This window comes from Callithrix jacchus, chromosome 2 (genome assembly GCF_049354715.1).
Source record: "Callithrix jacchus isolate 240 chromosome 2, calJac240_pri, whole genome shotgun sequence".
NCBI lineage: Eukaryota > Metazoa > Chordata > Mammalia > Primates > Cebidae > Callithrix > Callithrix jacchus.
The window spans coordinates 16,233,734-16,248,695 of NC_133503.1; the positions used below are offsets into that span (position 1 = coordinate 16,233,734).

The 14,962-nt window shown below is 52.7% G+C and overlaps 1 protein-coding gene across 18 annotated transcripts in view; it reads right to left on the bottom strand.

Moving 5' to 3' along the window:
- The window catches only part of GRID2IP (Grid2 interacting protein), a 40,284-nt gene that overhangs the window by 17,220 nt on the left and 8,102 nt on the right, over positions 1 to 14,962 (bottom strand). For 5 of the 18 annotated variants that reach the window (XR_013530171.1, XM_054248672.2, XM_054248666.2 and 2 more), the window contains exons 2-10: positions 13,155 to 13,403; positions 12,850 to 12,935; positions 8,233 to 8,302; positions 7,774 to 7,868; positions 6,591 to 6,777; positions 1,775 to 1,929; positions 760 to 891; positions 460 to 557; positions 121 to 238 (exon numbers count right to left, since the gene is read on the bottom strand). Coding sequence is in view for 17 of the 18 variants with exons in the window: in XM_054248672.2 (XP_054104647.2) it covers positions 121 to 238; positions 460 to 557; positions 760 to 891; positions 1,775 to 1,929; positions 6,591 to 6,777; positions 7,774 to 7,868; positions 8,233 to 8,302; positions 12,850 to 12,935; positions 13,155 to 13,403 (1,190 nt within the window). In the remaining variant the exon portion in view is untranslated. The remainder of the gene's footprint in view (positions 1 to 120; positions 239 to 459; positions 558 to 759; positions 892 to 1,774; positions 1,930 to 6,590; positions 6,778 to 7,773; positions 7,869 to 8,232; positions 8,303 to 12,849; positions 12,936 to 13,154; positions 13,404 to 14,962) is intronic. The other 13 variants (XM_035283006.3, XM_054248669.2, XM_054248684.2 and 10 more) reach the window with 5 other exon arrangements.

Consider the following 14,962-nt stretch of genomic DNA (forward strand, 5'->3'; position numbering starts at 1 on the left):
GGGCCATGGGAGGGACTGGGATGACCCTGACTCTGATGGAGCAGAGAAGCAGCTCCAGGGCTGAGCCTGGGGTTCAGGGTAATACCCGGACAGTCAAGATGACAGAGCCTGGAGCCCTACCTGCGGCGACTGCTGAGCTGGGTCCTGGAGGGGAAGCCCGGGATTTGGACATGGTCCCCATCTTCCCTTTGAAGCTGCTGTTCAGTCGAGACTCAAGCTCTGCATAGACGGCTGACATCTGGAGGGAAGTGGGGGTGAGTCCAGCCCACCCTACTTCCCCTCACGGCCCTAACTTTTGGCCTCAGCAGCCAGGCCTGGGTAGTGTGGGAGGCAGAGATCTGCCCCAGCCTGAAGCAGCCACAGAGGAGCCTTGGCCTGGGTCTCCTGGGCCCAGTCCTATGGACTGTCCATTCCCTGTCCCCTACTGACCCCACCTGGAGGGCAGAGAGAAGGTCTCACCATCTTGGGGTTGGGGGTCTCAGGGAGGGACGTGCCATCGCCCGCCTGGCGCTCGCCTGGGATCAGGGAAAGAGGCATCTCAGGACACTCGCTGGGACCTACCAGAGAACAATGTCATTACCATTTCTGAGCTCTAAGGCTCAGGCTCCGGCCCAGAACCAACAGGCTTGGCAGACCCAGGAGGGCGACTCCTGAGCCCTGCTTATCCCCATTCCCTGGAATTCCTCTGCCACCAAGCCCATTTTGCAGGTAGAAAAACTGAGCTCCACTCAGTACCCCCAACCCCGACACCAGCCTTACCGCAGCTGAGGCCAGCCTCCACGCCCTGCGACCGGAGGCTGCGGCGGCACATGGAGGAGGCTCGAAGGGAGCTCCGGGGCTGGGGCTCGGGCGTGGGCTCCGACTCCAGGTCCAGCTCAGGCTCTGGCTCTGCTGTGGGACACGCAGGGAACATGGGGCCCTCTTGTCCTCTCAGCCAGACAAGGGACCTCCAAAACAGGGACAGGAGGGCAGATGTCATCCGAAGCAATATGTGGACCCCAGGCTATGGGGCCTGCCCTGCTTGCCACCAGAACAGCTCTGGAAAGGAAGCCCTGGGGCAAGAAACCAGGTGCCGGGAGCAGCACCAGAATGCAGCTGGCCTGAGCTCGGGGGCCCAGCAGAGATCTCATGACAAGAGTTTCCAGAGTCTCAATGCCTTGTGCTCACCCCATGCGAAGTCACTGCTGCCCAGAGAGGATTATGGGTGAAATAGTTTTGTTTTTCTTTTGAGACGGAGTTTCATAATTGTTGCCCAGGCTGGAGTGCAATGGCACCATGTCAGCTCACAGCAACCTCCACCTCCCAGGTTCAAGCAATTCTCCTGCCTCAGCCTCTCGAGTAGCTGGGATTACAGGTGTCTGCCACTACACCTGGCTAACATTTTGTATTTTTAGTAGAGAATGGGTTTCAGCATGTTGGCCAAGCTGGTCTCTAACTCCTGACTTCAGGTGATCCACCTGCCTCGGCCTTCCAAAGTGCTGAGATTACACACGTGAGCCACTGCTCCCAGCCAAAATACAACTTTTTTGAGTCTAGGCAGATATGTAAGACATGTGCCATCCAGCATGGAGCCCGAGCTTCTTGCTAAAATCCTAGTAAACTGTGGGCCAGCAACTCTGCAGCGGCTCTCCCTTATCTCCCTCCCTCTCTCCCACTCTCCCTCCCTTCCTTTTTGGTTGAGACAGAGTCTGGCTTTCTCACCCAGGCTGTTCACCTGGTTGGTTGGATAGTCAGCAGCTGCAGGCAGGGAAGGGGCAGGGGAGAAGATGCTTACCCGTCATGGCAGTGTAGCCCAGGAAGCATGCAATTTTCTCCTGACAGAGCTCCTGCTCCTCATAGGTCAGCAGCTGGTAGATGAACTGCCACAGGACCTGCTTGGAAGGGGTGTCCAGCACAGGGTAGACATCAACGATGAGCGTGTCGATGTTCCTGGGTGAGGGTGCAAGGCGCAATACTCAGGGGATCACCATGATGACAGAGTGGGGGTGGACAAGATGGCACTTCCAGGCCACAGCCTCTGGTCTCATGCCCTGTCCCTGCCCTTGAAAGACAGAGAAGTGGGGGCCGGGCCTGGTGGTGCATGCCTGTAATCCCAGCACTTTGGGAGGCTGAGGTAGGTGAATCGTTTGAGGTCAGGAGTTAGAGACCAGCCTGGCCAACATGGTGAAATCCCATCTCTATTAAAAATATAAAAATTAGCTGGGCATGGTGGCATGCACCTGTAATCCCAGCCACTTGGGAGGTTGAGGCAGGAGAATCGCTTGAGCCTGGGAGGTGGAGGTTGCAGTGAGCTGAGATCATGCCACTGCACCCCAGTCTGGGTAACAGAGTGAGACTCTGTCTCAAAAAAAAAAAAAAAAAAAAAAAGTAAGCAGGAAGGCAGGCTCCAGGGACAGGGTAGCCAGACTCCAATCTTGGCTCTGCCACTTACCAGCTAAGTGACCTTTCTCAAGTGACTTACCTTCTCTGTGCCTCAGTTTCCTGATCTGTAAAATGGGGATAAAAATAGCATCTACCTCATAGAGCTGTTGTGAAGATTAAAACATATAGAGCAGGCCAGGCTGGTGGCTCATGCCTGTAATCCCAGCACATTGGGAGGCTTAGGCAGTGGATCACCTCAAGTCGGGAGTTTGAGACCAGCATGGCCAATGTAGTGAAACCCCGACTCTACTAAAAATACAAAAATTAGCCAGGCATGGTGGCACACACCTGTAGTCCCAGCTACTCAGAAGGCTGAGGTAGGAGAACTGCTTGAACTCAGGAGGTGGAGGTTGCAGTGAGCCAAGACTGCACCCCAGCCTGGGTGACAGAGTAAGGCTCTGTCTCAAAAAAACAAAAAACACATAGAGCAGGCCAGGCACGGTGGCTCATGCCTGTAATCTCAGCCCTTTGGGAGGCTGAGGCAGGTGGATCACCTGAGATCAGGAGTTTGAGATCAGCTTGGCCAACATGGTGAACCCTGTTTCTACAAAAAATACAAAAATTTAGTGGGCATGGTGGTGCGCACCTGTAATCCCAGCTACTCAGGAGGCTGAGGCAAAAGAATCTCCTGAGCCTGGGAGGCAAAAGTTGCAGTGAGCCGAGACTGCATTACTGTCATCCAGCCTGGGCCACAGAGCAAGACTCTGTCTCAAAAAATAAATAAAATAAAAATAAAAATAGGTCAGACATGACCTCATGCCTGTAATCCCAGCACTTTGGGAGGCCAAGGCGGGTAGATCATGAGCTCAGGAGTTCGAAACCAGCCTGGCCAAAATGGTGAAACCCCCTCTCTAATAAAAATATAAAATTTAGCTGGGTGTGGTGGTATGTGCCTGTAATCCCAGCTACTGGGGAGGCTGAGGCAGGAGAATCACTTGAACCTGGGAGGTGGAGATTGCAGTGAGCTGAGACTGAGCCACTGCACTCCAGCCTGGGCAACAGATCAAGACTCCGTCTCAAAATAATAATAATTAATAAAAATAAATAAATAAATAAAAATAAAGTAGGATAATATCTTTTGACCTAGAAGCAGGGAAGGACTTCTTAAAATTTCAAAAGCCAAAACTCTAAAACCAAAAATGTGGCCAGTTTGACTATGCAAAATCAAGGAAGCCCAACTTAGACACATTAATATTAGACACAACAGACTTAATAACAGAAGTAACATGGGAGAGAAATTTACAACATTCAAAATCAAGGAGAAATCAGTGTTTAAAATGTAGAAGGATGGCCAGGCGTCATGGCTCACGCCTGTCATCCCAGCAATTTGGGAGGCTGAGGTGGGTTGATCACCTGAAGTCAGGAGTTTGAGACCAGCTTGGCCAACAAGGTGAAACCCCGTCTCTACTAAAAGTACAAAAATTAGTCGGGCGTGGTGGTGGGTGCCTGTAATCCAAGCTACTCAGGAGGCTGAGGCAGGAGAAACGCTTGAACCTGGGAGGCAGAGGTTGCAGTGAGCCAAGATCATGCCACTGCACTCCAGTCTAGGCAACAGAGCAAGACTCTGTCTCAAAATAAATAAATAGATGAAATAAATAATAAATAAAATGTACAAAGGGTCGGGGGCAGTGGCTCACACCTGTAATCCCAGCACTTTGGGAGGCTAAGGTGGGCACATCACTTGAGCCCAGTTTAAGACCAGCCTGGAAAACATGGCAAAACCCTGTCTCTACTAAAAAAATAAAAATAAAAAATAAAATTAGGGGGGCATGGTAGTCCCAGCTACCTGGGAGGCAGAGGTAGGAGGATCACTTGAGCCTGGGAGTTTCAGGTTGCAGTGAGCTGTATTTGTGCCACTGCACTCCAGCCTGGGCGACAGAGTGAGACCCTGTCTCAGAAAATAAAATAAAATAAAATAAAACATACAAGGAACTTCATACCAGTCAACAAGAACAAAAATTCCAAGAAAACAAAAATGGACAAAGGATATGAACAGGTAATTTTTAGAGAAAATCCCAGAAAAAGTTCATCAGCATATTAAAAGATACTTAAAATAATTAGTAATAGAAGAAAACCAAATTAAAATAACAGGATGTCACTTCTATGGCTAAGAAACTAACAAAAATAAAAAGTTGGACACCACTGTGATCCACAGGACTTTGACTGCAGTTATAATCAATGTATGACATATACACAAAGCAATGTGGACAGGGCTAAACACATTAATTGGTGAATAAGTCAGACACAAAATACTCTATATAGCACAATGAGGGGGGAGAAGATGAAGTCTTGTTCTGTCACCCAGGCTGGAGTGCAGTGGCATGATCTTGGCTCACTGAAACCTCTGCCTTCTGGGTTCAAGCAATTCTCCTGCTTCAGCCTCCCAAACAGCTGTGACTACAGGCACACGCCGCCATGCCTGGCTAATTTTTTTGTATTTCAGTAGAGACAGGGTTTCACTGTGTTGCCCAGGCTGGTCTTGAACTCCTGAGCTCAGACAATCCACCTGCCTTGGTCTCCTAAAGTGCTAGGATTACAGGAGTGACCCACCACGACCAGCCTGATTTTTTTTTTTTTTTTTTTTTGAGACAGGGCCTCACACTGTCACCCAGGCTGGAGTGCAGTGGCACAATCAAGGCTCACTGCAGCCTTGAAACCCTGGGCTCAAGCGACCCGCCCACATCAAAGGAACTGGAACTATAGGTACGAGCCGCCATGCCCAGCTGATTTTTTCTTTTTGTAGATACAGCTTCTTGCTCTGTTGCCCAGGCTGGTTTTGAACTCCTGGGCTCAAGCAAGTTTTCTGCCTTAGCCTCCCAAAGTGATGGGATTATAGATGTTTGGTCTGGGTTTCTTTTTGATATGATGAGGTTTTAAAATGGACCATGTGATGTTTGCACGTATTTGTGAATATACTAAACACCACTGAATTGTATAATTAAATGGGTTGAACTGTATAGAAGGTGAATTACATCTTAAGACTCTTTAAAGCCAGGTACAATGGCTCATGTATGTAATTCTAGCACTTTGGGAGGATCACTTGAGCCCTCGATACCAGCCTGGGTGACATAGTGAGACCCCCTCCACCATCCTTTTTGAAAAACAAAACCAAACCAGGCTGGGCATGCGATGGCTCATGCCTGTAATCCCAGCATTTTGGGAAGCGGAGGTGGGTGGATTACCTGAGGTCGGGCGTTCGAGACCAGCCTGACCAGCGTGGAGAAAACCTGTCTCTACTAAAAACACAAAATTAGCCGGGCATGGTGGTGCATAGGCCTGTAATCCAAGCTAGTTGGGAGTCTGCGGCAGGAGAATCGCTTGAACCTGGGAGGCGGAGGTTGCAGGGAGCTGAGATCAAGCCATTGCCCTCCAGCCAGGGCAACAAGAGCGAAACTGTCCCAAAAACAAAATGAAACAAAACAAAAACCAAAAAGCAAAGCCCTTGAAAGAAAACAAAAAGGTACAGATAAGGGGCAGGCTTTTCAGAGACCATGGAAATGACCTCATGGACCAAGGAGTGAGATAAACGCACCTGGCTGTAGTTGAGGTCCAAAAAGAAAGACACCAACATTATACCCAAGGGCCTGGACCATAACAAGTGCCCACAGGTGGGTCCCATCAAGAATGCTGCAGGTATTTGGGAGGCCAAGGTGGGTGGATCATGAGGTCAGGAGTTCGAGGCCAGCCTGACCAACATGGTGAAACCCTGTCTCTACTAAAAAGACAAAAATTAGCTGGGTGTGGTGGTGCATGGTTGTAATCCCAGCTACTTGGAAGGCTGAGGCAGGAGAATCGCTTGAACCCAGGAGGCAGAGGTTGCAGTGAGCCAAAATCACATCACTGCACTCCCACCTGGGCAACAGAGAGAGACTCCGCCTAAAAAAAAAAAAAAAAGAATGCGGCAGGTAGTCTCCGTCTGCCTCACTTCACAGAGAAGGCTGTGACTTGCACAAGGTCATGTGGCTATCGGAGGTGTCAGAGTCAGAATTTGTTCCAGGGCAGCTCAATTGCCCACCACCCTGGGGCCCCTGATACCAGCTGCTACCTTCCTGAGCATCCCCCAGGAGATTGGGACTGAGGGGGCTCAGGCAGGGAGATTAGGATGTGAGTCTAGGCAGGACTTAGGGCCGACCCAGGGCAGGTCCCCACCCCAGCTCTGGCCCAGCCACCTGTGCTGGAAGAAGCTCTCGAGGGCCCGGCAGACCCCGTAGCGCTCAGGAGGCGTGAGCAGGTGCTCCAGTTGCTGGCTGAAGGTCCTCCCTTGGACCCGGATGCTGGATGGCAGGATCTCCGCCACCCACTGCAGGGAGGTAAGCGCTGACGACGGGTTGGGCGAGTCCAGAGAATCAGAGTCTGCTGGGACCACAGGCAGGAGAGGCAAGAGTGACCCAGAGTCCCCAGGCCAGGTGCCGTTTCCCTGGCTTTTGAGGTCAGCAGACCTCCTGAGCTGGGGTGTGGCTGTCCAGTGCCATGCATAGGAAGACATGCCTGCTGCCCGACACTGGGGCCAGGGATAGAGGGAGTCACCCCTGGGAAGGGTCCCTGAAGCTGTGCTCTAGGGTTTTTGTTTTCATTTTTGTTTTTGTCTTTTTCTGAGATGAAGTCTCACTCTGTTGCCCAGGAGGGAGTGCAGTGGCATGATCTCGGCTCACTACAATCTCTGCCTCCTGAGTTCAAGTGATTCTCCTGCCTCCTGAGTTCAAGTGATTCTCCTGCCTCAGCCTCCCGAGTAGCTGGAACTACAGGTGTGCACCACCATGCCAGGCTAATTTTGTATTTTTAGTAGAGACAGGGTTTCACCATGTTGGCCAGGATGGTCTAGATCTCCTGACCTTGTGATCCGCCTGCCTCTGCCTTCCAAAGTGCTGGGATTACAGGCATGAGCCACCGCGCCTGGCCCTTTTTTTATTTTTAAGACAGAGTCTCAGCCTGTCACCCAGGCTGGAGTGCAGTGGCGCAATCTTGGTTCATGGCAACCTCCGCCTCCTGGGTTCAAGCGATTGTCTTGCCTCAGCTTCCCGAGTAGCTGGGACTACAGGCATGTGTGATCATGCCCAGCTAATTTTTGTGTTTTTAGTAGAGCCAGAGTTGTGCCATGTTGCCCAGGCTGGTCTCAAACTCCTGGCCTCAAGTGATCCTCCCACCTCGGCCTCCAAAGTGCTAGGATTCCAGGCATGAACCACCGTGCCCAGCCTCACTGGGATTTTATAGTACCACTTAGGGGGCAGTCCTGGGAAGGCAAGCTGCAGGTTTAGGAGAATAGCTGAGTCCTCTGCACTGTGAATCTCACACATAGCAGCCGGGGCAGGGTTGCTGTGGACCAAGAAAGCCAAGTGTCCATGGAGTTCTCACCACTGGCAAACGGGACGAGCCCTTCCTCCACCACCAGCGTGGGCATGGCACCACTGCCCTGCAGCATGGACACCACCTTGTCATGGGAGCAGTTCCTGCCAAGCAGAGAGGGCCCAGGAAGGCCTGACTGGGGTGAGCCTGGTCCACGGCCACCAGCCAGACCTCCCTGTCCTGCCCACAGGGGCCACACAGCAAGACCACCTCTGTGCCTCTCTGTGTCCCCAGCATGGAGCTGGGGTATTTTCTGGTTGGAAGGATGAACTGAGGTCCTGGCTAGAGTTGGCGGCTGGCGAGGGGGAGGGTTAGATTCAAGAGTTCCCACTGGAAGAGGGACAGATCCTGGGGACCAACTGGTGAGAGGAGATCGGGACCATGGCCTGGGTGCCCCAAGAAGGCAGGAGTCTTGCAGGGGGTGGGGCAGCTCATCATCAACCTCTAGTGTCCCCAGTAGCCACTGACCTCATGTCCAGTCCGTTGAGGAAGAGGATCCGGTCACCTGACTTGAGGGCAGCATTGTCAGCTGGGCTCCCTGGAAGCAAGAAGAGAGGTTGTGCCGGTCAGCTGGGCAGGGTACCACTTCGAGAGCAGGATGCTGTCCTGTTTTACAGGCAAGAAATGGAAACTCAGAGACCCACAGCTGGCCAGGCATGGTGGCTAACACCTGTAATCCCAGCACTTTGAGAGGCCAAGGCATGAGGATTGCTTGAGCCCAGGAGTTCGAGACCAGCTTGGGCAACAAAGCGAGACCTCTGTCTCTACAAAAAAAAAAAAAAAAAACCTAAAAAACAGAGATCCATAGGCATGGGTGGCAGAGGAGAGTCAAATAAGGTCGATAGATCCGTGCAATAGACTCTGCACATCTCCAATCGCAGCTGCTTTAAGGATCCAAGGACCAAGGGAGTGACCCCCTAGTCGGGGCACAGCATGAACCCCCAGTGCTGGAGAAGAGCAAGGTCCAGAGGGCAGTACTTAGGCAGCATCAGTACATCTCTAGTCCCTGCTCCATATACTGTGCTTAGCTCTGCATAGAAAGGTCCCATCAGGGATTCCTTTTTGTTTCAGGAGAATTACTTTCTGTTTTTTGTTTTGTTTTGTGTTGTTTGAGACAAGGTCTTGCTGCAGTGCAGTGGTGTAATCACAGTTCACTGAAGCCTCGACCTCTTGGGCTCAAGCAATCCTACCACCTGAGACTCTGAGTAGCTGGGACCTAGGCATGTACCACCACTCTGGGCTATTTTTTTTTTTTTTTTTGAGATGGAGTCTCGCTCTATCACCCAGGCTGGAGTGCAAGTGCATGATCTCAGCTCACTGCAACTTCTGCCTCCTGGGTTCAAGCTATTCTTCCCCTCAGCCTCCTGAGTAGGTGGAACTACAGGTGCCTGCCACCATGCCTGGCTAATTTGTGTGTTTGTTTTTAGTAGAGATGGGGTTTCACCATGTTGCCCAGGCTGGCCTCTAACTCCTGAGCTCAAGTTATCCGCCCGCCTTGGCCTCCCAAAGTGCTGGGATGACAGGTGTGAGCTATTGTGCCCGGCCATCTAAGTTTTGTATTTTTTGTAGAGACGAAGTTTCACCATATTGTTCAGGCTGGTCTAAAACTCCTGGCCTCAAATGATCCTCCTGTCTCAGTCACCCAAAGTGCTGGGATTACAAGCATGAGCCACCACACCTGGCCTCTTTCTGCCTCTTTTATTAGTCATCATTCTAAACTTAATTCTGAAAGAAGTAGGGAAAATGATCAATGCCTAAATAAAATATACTCTCAGATTGTGAGAATTTCACTCTGGGGGAGATGGAAACTGTCCAGAGAAGAGGGAGAACAATCAGGGAAGACTTCCTGGGAGAGGTGAGATGGGGAAGTCCTTTCCCTGGACTGAAAAGGAGAGAGTGATGGTGGCAGCGAATCCAATCTGGCCTGCCTTGAATAGCTGCATGACTAGAGAGGCTGTCGCAGGGGATCAAAGATCACTGGGCCAGGAGTCAGGAGATCCTAGTTTCTGGTCCTTAATTTACCAGAGCCTCTCCATGTCTCAGTTTCCCCATCTGTAAAACCTTGCATCTAAGCATCCATTTGACTTCCTATGACAGGTAAGACATGGGATCACTAACTTGAGAGTCGGGTTGAGAACAGCAGACCCGGAATTTTTTTTTCTTTTTTTGAGACAGGGTCTTCCTCTGTCACCCAGATTGGAGTGCAGTGGCACAATCATAGCTCACTGCAGTGCTGAACTCCTGGGCTCAAGCAATCCTCCCACCCCAGCCTCCTGAGTAGCTGGGACTACAGGCATGTCCTTCGCTATGTTGACCAGGCTGGTCTCAAACTCCTGGGTTCAAGTGATCTTCCTGACTCAGCTTCCCAAAAGGCTGGGATTACAAGTGTGAGCCAGTGCACCCAGCCACACCTGGATTTTAGCAAGCCCCTAGGCCAAGTATCTCTGGCTACACATGTGGGAGAGACTGGGATGAGGATGGTGGTGGTGGCATGGTTGGAACAGCCACATCCACAGAGGAGAGATTAATCATTCTTTTTTTTTCTGAGACGAAGTCTTGCTCTGTCACCCAGGCTGGAGAGCAGTGGTGCAAACTTGGCTCACTCCAAGCTCCACCTCCCGGGTTCAAGCAATTCTCTTGCCTCAGCTTCCTGAGTAGCTGGGACTACAGGTGCCAGCCCCATGCCTGGCTAATTTTTGTATTTTTAGTAGAGACAGGGGTTCACCATATTGGCCAGGCTGGTCTCGAACTCCTGACCTCAGGTGTTCCACCCCCCCCCCCAGCCTCCCAAAGTGCTGGGATTACCACGCCTGGCTGAGATTAATTGTTTTTAGAGGAAGCTCTCTAGAGAGCAGCTTTAGGCTTTTTGCTTACCATATGGTGTCAAAAAATTTAGTGATGCTCAAATTGGGAAAGGATCCAAACATGCCAGTTATCAGGATCAAGTCTCGGAACAGTCCGAAGCCTGTTGGCCTGACACGTCAGTGCTCTTCTGGGGCAGGGACTACAGGCCTCACTTTCCCCAGCTGTAAAGCTTCCATCTAAACATCCATTTAGCTTCCTATGATGGGAAAGGCATGGGATCAGTCCTGGGACTATAGGATCAGATGATGCCCAGCTCACGGATCCATCCACTGGAGACAGTGACATGCAGAATGTGGAAAGAATGCAATGGCATGGCCACCAAAGGTATGTGTAACCAGGAGCATTACACTTAGGTGCTGGGAGGGGACTGATGCAGGACAGAACAGGTAACCCAGTTCTGAGCAGGTGGTTACAGAGTTCAATTCTGCTCTAGGAGACACTTCTGCCCTACAAACACCTTCCACAATGAATATGAGCACACACACACTTCTGCCCCACTGGAGTGGCAGGAAGAAAGGGATTCTTGCACTGGAGAGGCTGCCTTCTTCAAGATGCCACGGTTGGGCCTGGTGGCTCACACCTGCAATTCCGACATTTAGGAGGCTGAGGCAGGAGGATCCCTTGAGCCCAGGAGTTTGAGGCTGCAGTGGGCTATGATCATGCCACTGCAATCCTGCCTGGAAAACAGAGGGAGACCCCATCTCTTAAAATAAAATAGGCTGAGTGTGGTGGCTCATGCCTGTAATCCCAGCACTTTAGGAGGCCAAGACAGGTGGATCACCTGAGGCCAAGAGTTCGAGACCAGCCTGGCCAACATGGAGAAACCCCATCTCTACTAAAAATACAAAAAAATTAGCCAGGTGTGGTGGTAGGTGCCTGTAATCCCAGCCACTCAGAAGGCTGAGGCAGTAGAATTGCTTGAACCTGGGAGGCGGAGGCTTACGTGAGCCGAGATTGCACCACCGCACTCCAGCCTGAGCAATGAGAGTGAAACTCCACCTCAAAATAAATAAAATAAAATAAATAAAATATAGGCTGGGTGTGATGGCTCATGCCTGTACTCCTAGCACTTTGGGAGGCCAAGGCAGGAGGATTACTTGAGCTAAGAAGTTCGAGACCAGCCTGGGCAATATGGCAAAACCCTTTCTCTACCAGAAATACAAAAAAGTAGCCACACATGGTGGCGTGAGCCTGTGGTCCCAGCTACTTGGGAGGCTGAGATGGGAGGATCACCTGAGCCTAGGAGGTGCAGGTTGCAGTGAGCCAAGTTCGTGCCAATGCACTCTAGCCTGGGTGACAGAGGGAGACCCTATCTCATTAAAATAAAATAGGAGGGACACAGTGGCTCATGCCTGTAATCCCAGCACTTTGGGAGGCCGAGGTGGGTGGATCACAAGCTCAGGAGATTGCGACCATCCTGGCTAACACGGTGAAACCCTGTCTCTAATAAAAATACAAAAAATTAGCCGGCATGGTGGCACACGCCTGTAGTCTCAGCTGCTCCGGAGGCTGAGACAGGAGAATTGCTTGAATCCGGGAGGCAGAGGTTGCAGTGAGCCGAGATGGTACCACTGCACTCCAGCCTGGAGACAGAGTGAGACTCAGTCTCAAAAAAATAATTAAAACAAATAAAATAAAATAAGTAAAGTAAAATAAAATTAAAAAGATGCATGATTTCAGGAACAAGAAGGGGCAGGCGGGGTGGTAGGAGAGGGGAGTCCAGATTCAGCATGGGTTAGAGGCAGAGGCAGAGAGTCACAGGCAGAGGCCCTGAGGCCCTTTTGGCTCTCTGAGTCTGGCCTGACAGGCAAGTGCCCAGTTCAGCGTGGGCACAGTCTAGGTAGGCACCAGCTCAGTCCTGGCTGTCCCAGGGTCCTGGACAGTGGCCCTGACCCTCCCTGTGGACATAGGAAAGGTCTGGATGCAGAACCTGGCTCCCTCAGGTTGGGGTGATGCTGAATTTACAGGGGCAGGGGTGGGGTACCCCAGCTCAGGCAGAAGGCTCTGGCCTCAAGCACCTTAGGTAGGAGTGGGATTCAGATCCTCTGGCTCTGGGACACTCAGGGGACACCGTCTACATAAGGATGGTACCTTATGTAGACGGGAGGGGTTGCTGAGCAGGAGCCTACATGGGGTACAGTGACCCTGGAGAGCCATCACGGGGTCCTTTACCCTATTCTGGGCCTTAGGGACTCTTAGGGCAACCAGCCCACCCCTCACCAGGCAGGACAGACTCGATCCAGACAGGCCCGTGGCCGCGAAGTGTGAAGCCGAAGCTCTTGTTGCCCTTGTAGACTCGGACAGTCCTGGGGGGGGGGAAAGAAGGGGCGAGCAGCATGATGGAGAAGGGGCCCTGGAGTGCAGCGGGGGAGAGACGTCCCGTGTCCTTTTCCCCTTAACCTCTCGGTCCCTTCTGCACCCCAGCAGCCCCGCCCCGCCCCGCCCCTGCGCACTCTCCCCGGGTCTGGGTCCCGAGCCCACCCACAGGGAGGGGTCCGCGGCCAGTGCCTGTGAGCCCCGCGTACCTGCGCGCGCCCCCGGGGCCAGCGAGGCCGCCCACCAGCAAGGAGGCCCTGCGCGGGGGCGGCTCGTCGGGGCGGCGCGGCGGGGCGCTGGCGCGCGTGGACACCAGGAGGCGCTCTGGCCTCTCCTCGCTGCGGCTCCGGCGCAGTCGCTGAGCGCCCTGGGCCCGGCGGGCGCGGCACAGCTTGCCCAGGAGGCCCTGCGACACCACCTCGTCGAAGCGCGCCCGGTGCTTCTTGGGGATGAAGATCCTGCCGGCGAAGACGGAAGAGTGGGGCCGCGTCCCCGGACCCCGGATCTCGGCAAACCGTGGCCCGAAGGGGCGTCCTCGTGGGTGCCGCCCTCCGCTCTCCAGCCCCTTCCCAGGAGTGGCGGAGGGTTTTGGGGGAACAGCAGCCAGTGGCACCCCAGTCTCCCCTCGGTGCTCGGATTTGCGCCCCCGCTCCACCTCGGGAATGGCACATTCAGACCGTCCTTCATGACTCTGGCCTCTGCAGGGCCCGAGCCCCACAAAGCCAATCCGTGGACCCGTTCCTCCTCCTGCCTGTCTTCCTTCCCTGATATCTCCCCCAACTGCCCTGCACCCGCCAGGCCAAGTGCGAGCCAGGGACCCCCACAACACACTGTCTCCCAGCTCGTCTCTAGGTGGCTCTGCTGGAGGAAACTGGAGCCCTCAAGCTGGTCTGAGTTCCCGCAGCCCCTCACCACACCTCAGTCTTCCTGCTTGCTTCTGTGGCCAGCCTCATCTGCAGCTGCCCACTCAGATATCTGCCAGGACCCCTGCTTCTGCCACCTTCAGTCCCTTTAAGCTCTCTCCAGGCCCTCGCCCCAGCCTGCTCCGATTCATTGCTTCCTTAGCTTAACGAGGCTCCACACCCAATACTGGTCTCCTTTCAATTTAATTCTACATGTACTTAGGGAGCCCCTGCTATCTGTGCCATCTGGGAACTGGGGTTCAAAGCTGAAGGGACTGTGGCTCCTGTTCTCAAAGGAGTTACCTTGGAAGTGAGAGGCAGGGGGAAGGCCTGTGGGTCTCTGCTGCAGGGCTAGCAACTCTCTCTTTCTCTGTCTCTGTTTTTTTCTTCCCTCTTTTGAGACGGGGTCTTGCTCTGTCTTCCAGGCTAGAGTACAGTGGCACGATCATAGCATGATCACAGCTTGATCATAACTCAGTGTAACCTGGAACTCCTGGTCTCAAGGGATCCTCCTGCCTCAACCTCCCTCGTAGCTAGGACTACAGGTACATGCCACCAGGCCTGGCTATTTTTTTTTTTTTCTTTTTTGAGACAGAGTTTTGCTCTTGTTACACAGGCTGGAGTGCAATGGCGCGATCTCGGCTCACCATAACCTCCGCCTCCTGGGTTCAGGCAATTCTCCCGCCTCAGCCACCCGAGTAGCTGGGATTACAGGCACGTACCACCATGCCCAGCTAATTTTTTGTATTTTTAATAGAGGCGGGGTTTCGCCATGTTGACCAGGATGGTCTCGATCTTTTGACCTCATGATCCACCTGCCTCAGCCTCCCAAAGTGCTGGGATTACAGGCGTGAGCCACCGCCCCCGGCCTTTTTTTTTTTTTTTTTTCTTGAGACAGAGTCTTGCTCTGTTGCTCAGGCTGGAGTGCAATGGCACGATCTCGGCTTACTGCAACCTCCGCTTCCTGGGTTCAAATGATTCTTCCACCTCAGCCTCCAGAGTAGCTGGGATTAGAGGTGGCCACCAGCACTCCTGGTTAGTTTTGTATCTTTGTAGAGATGGAGTTTCACCATGTTGGCCAGGCTGGTCTTGAACTCCTGACCTCAGGTGATCTG